Source organism: Apaloderma vittatum, unplaced genomic scaffold, assembly GCF_000703405.1.
Source record: "Apaloderma vittatum isolate BGI_N311 unplaced genomic scaffold, ASM70340v1 scaffold40249, whole genome shotgun sequence".
Classification (NCBI taxonomy): domain Eukaryota; kingdom Metazoa; phylum Chordata; class Aves; order Trogoniformes; family Trogonidae; genus Apaloderma; species Apaloderma vittatum.
The window spans coordinates 1-2,411 of NW_009736555.1; the positions used below are offsets into that span (position 1 = coordinate 1).

The 2,411-nt window shown below is 46.6% G+C and overlaps 1 protein-coding gene across 1 annotated transcript; it reads left to right on the plus strand.

Annotated features, from left to right (window-relative positions):
- Positions 1-458: 458 nt before the first annotated feature.
- Positions 459-2,150, plus strand: MRPL20 (mitochondrial ribosomal protein L20; the record flags this gene model as incomplete). The annotated part of the gene is made up of 3 exons (XM_009877007.1): positions 459-569; positions 865-942; positions 1,977-2,150. Coding segments are annotated over 3 exons (363 nt in total), but the record flags the coding sequence as incomplete, so codon positions are not given.
- Positions 2,151-2,411: the final 261 nt, after the last annotated feature.

Genomic DNA, 2,411 nt, shown 5'->3' on the forward strand with positions numbered 1-2,411 from the left:
GCAGGAGAGCTGGGGAGAGGCTGCTCACAAGTTGGTGTAGCGATAGGTCGAGGGGCAATGGTTTTAAACTAGAACGGGGTGGATTTAGAAGGGGCGTTAGGAAGAGATGAGGCGTTAGGAAGAAGTTCTTCACTATGGAGGTGGTGGGACGCTGGAACAGGTCACCCCGGGGAGCTGTGGCAGCCCCTCCCTGGGAGGGTTCAAGGCGGGACGGGGCTTGGAGCAACCTGGTCTGGTGGGAGGTGTCCCTGCCTGTGGCAGAGGGCTTGGAACGAGGTGGTCTTCAAGGTCCCTTCCAACCCAAACCGGTCAGTGATTCTGTGAATAAAAGACCCCTGTGGCGGAAGGAATCCAAGCACTATGGCAAAAGCAGCCTGTAAATAGACCGTGCTGTATATTACTATTACAGAAGGGTTTAAGAGCCTTAAAGATAACTGAACCTTCTGTTTTCATTTCAGCATTTTCGTGGAAGGAAGAACCGCTGCTATAAGCTGGCTGTACGAAGTGTTCGGAGAGCTTTTGTAAAGGCTACAAAGGCCAGAAGAGAGAAGAAGAGATTCCTAAGAGCGGTAAAGAGCGAAGTGTTAGATGTAAACGTTAGAACAGGAGAAGAGCACAGCCAGATTGGCCATTTTCCTTACTGGGTGGTTCTCTCAAAATGTTTTACCGGGGGGTGGAAAATACGAGTTTAAAGTAGGTGTAGTCCCTCTGTGGTCTGAAACAGCTCACGTTCTGAAGTTCATACATGTGTATGTTGGACTGAGAAGACTGTAGATCTGAAAATGTTGTATTTACTAAGTGTGAGCAGAGAAGTTTACTTTTGAAGTATTTTATCATCCAGTCTGTTAATTTTTACACTTTCAGCTCTGGATCACTAGGATTGAAGCAGCTTCTCTTGAACATGGTTTGCCATACCCAACTTTCATAAGCAATCTGCATAAGGTAAGGATGGTGCTTGAAGAATATTTACTTTACAAACTGGAGAAGACGTCTGATAGAGGTCTTCTGAAGTGCCAGGCAAATTATTTTCTTTAAACTCTGTAATCTTTTAAGTAGAGGTAGTCTGACAAAACAGATCAAAGGGTTGCCGGTCACTGTCTAGGAATGCAGCTGTGAGGAACTGAAGCAGCAGCTTCCATGTGCCTGTCTTTGAAGAATAACGATGAGGACTTCCCAACTGGAGCGTGAGCGGGCAGTAGTGGCATACGCCATGGCAGGGAGATTGAAAAGCCCCTTCTGTCAGGCTGAACTTTCCTGCCTCTGAAAGGAGTTTTGGTCAGCTCAGGAACCAAGTTCTGCCCTAAACATGTTTCTTCTATGCAGAATCCCCTTTTGTCCTGGTGAAGATTGTTGCTCTACACTTTGCTCTGTCCCCAAATTTTTTTGTTGTGTGTTTTAAGAATGAGACTTGTAAAATGCTTTTACACTTGTTGCTACTGCAGCCGTTAAGTGACAACTGCCTTTCCTTCAAGCCATTTAAAAATGCAAAGCTTGGATTAGCAAAAACAGCCCTAGGAAATCTCTACTCTTTTCTCTACCAACTTTGTGTTTCTGTTAAAAGATCCAAAAGAAGCAAAGTGTTATAATATCTCCCTCAGAATATGCAGCTAACTGTGCAATATCTAGAGGTGTCAGGAGGATTTGATCCTGCAGTCTTTCTACTCCAGGACACATTTTGAGATACCAGGCAGCTTCTAGCACAACAGGTAAACTTGAACATGTCTAAGAATTAACACAAGTGCCATGGATTAACCTGTAACACGTGGCCTTCCACGAAATAAAGAGATTCTTCTTCAGGTATTGGTTCCTACCAGAAAGACTGAGAAAATCATTAAACAAATTTTGGCTTAATGAGACATTTATCTAGTTCTGAAATTGTACAGTGTAGCAAAAAGGCCTTCGGACCACAGGAACCGATTTTGCAGCGTGGTTACTAGGAGTTACGGGACTTAACCCACAACTTTTCTTGCCTTTAGTCGCAGGTGGAGCTGAACAGGAAAATGATCGCCGATTTGGCTATTTATGAGCCAAAGACGTTCAAGTCCCTGGCTGCCCTCGCTCAGAGGAGGAGACAAGAGGGCTTCCTCGCCGCCCTGGGAGACGGAAAAGAACCGGAGGGGGTATTTTCCCGAATCGTACACCACTATTAATGTTAAAAAGTCCGTGGATGCACGTTACAAGCAGGAACTCGCACTGCAAAGCGAACTCGCTCGCTGGCTGCCCCAGGCTCGTAGGTGTGAAGGCAGATCCTCTCCCGGACGGCTCCCGGGGCGGGGCCGGGGGTTTTCCCTGGGTCGTTGTAACTAAAAGGCGCCAGGTTAGACATGGCGGGTCACGGTCGGCAGCGGCGAACCAGGTCCAGCGTCAACCACACGCATAGCGCGTACGTGTTCTGTTAAGGACTTAAATAA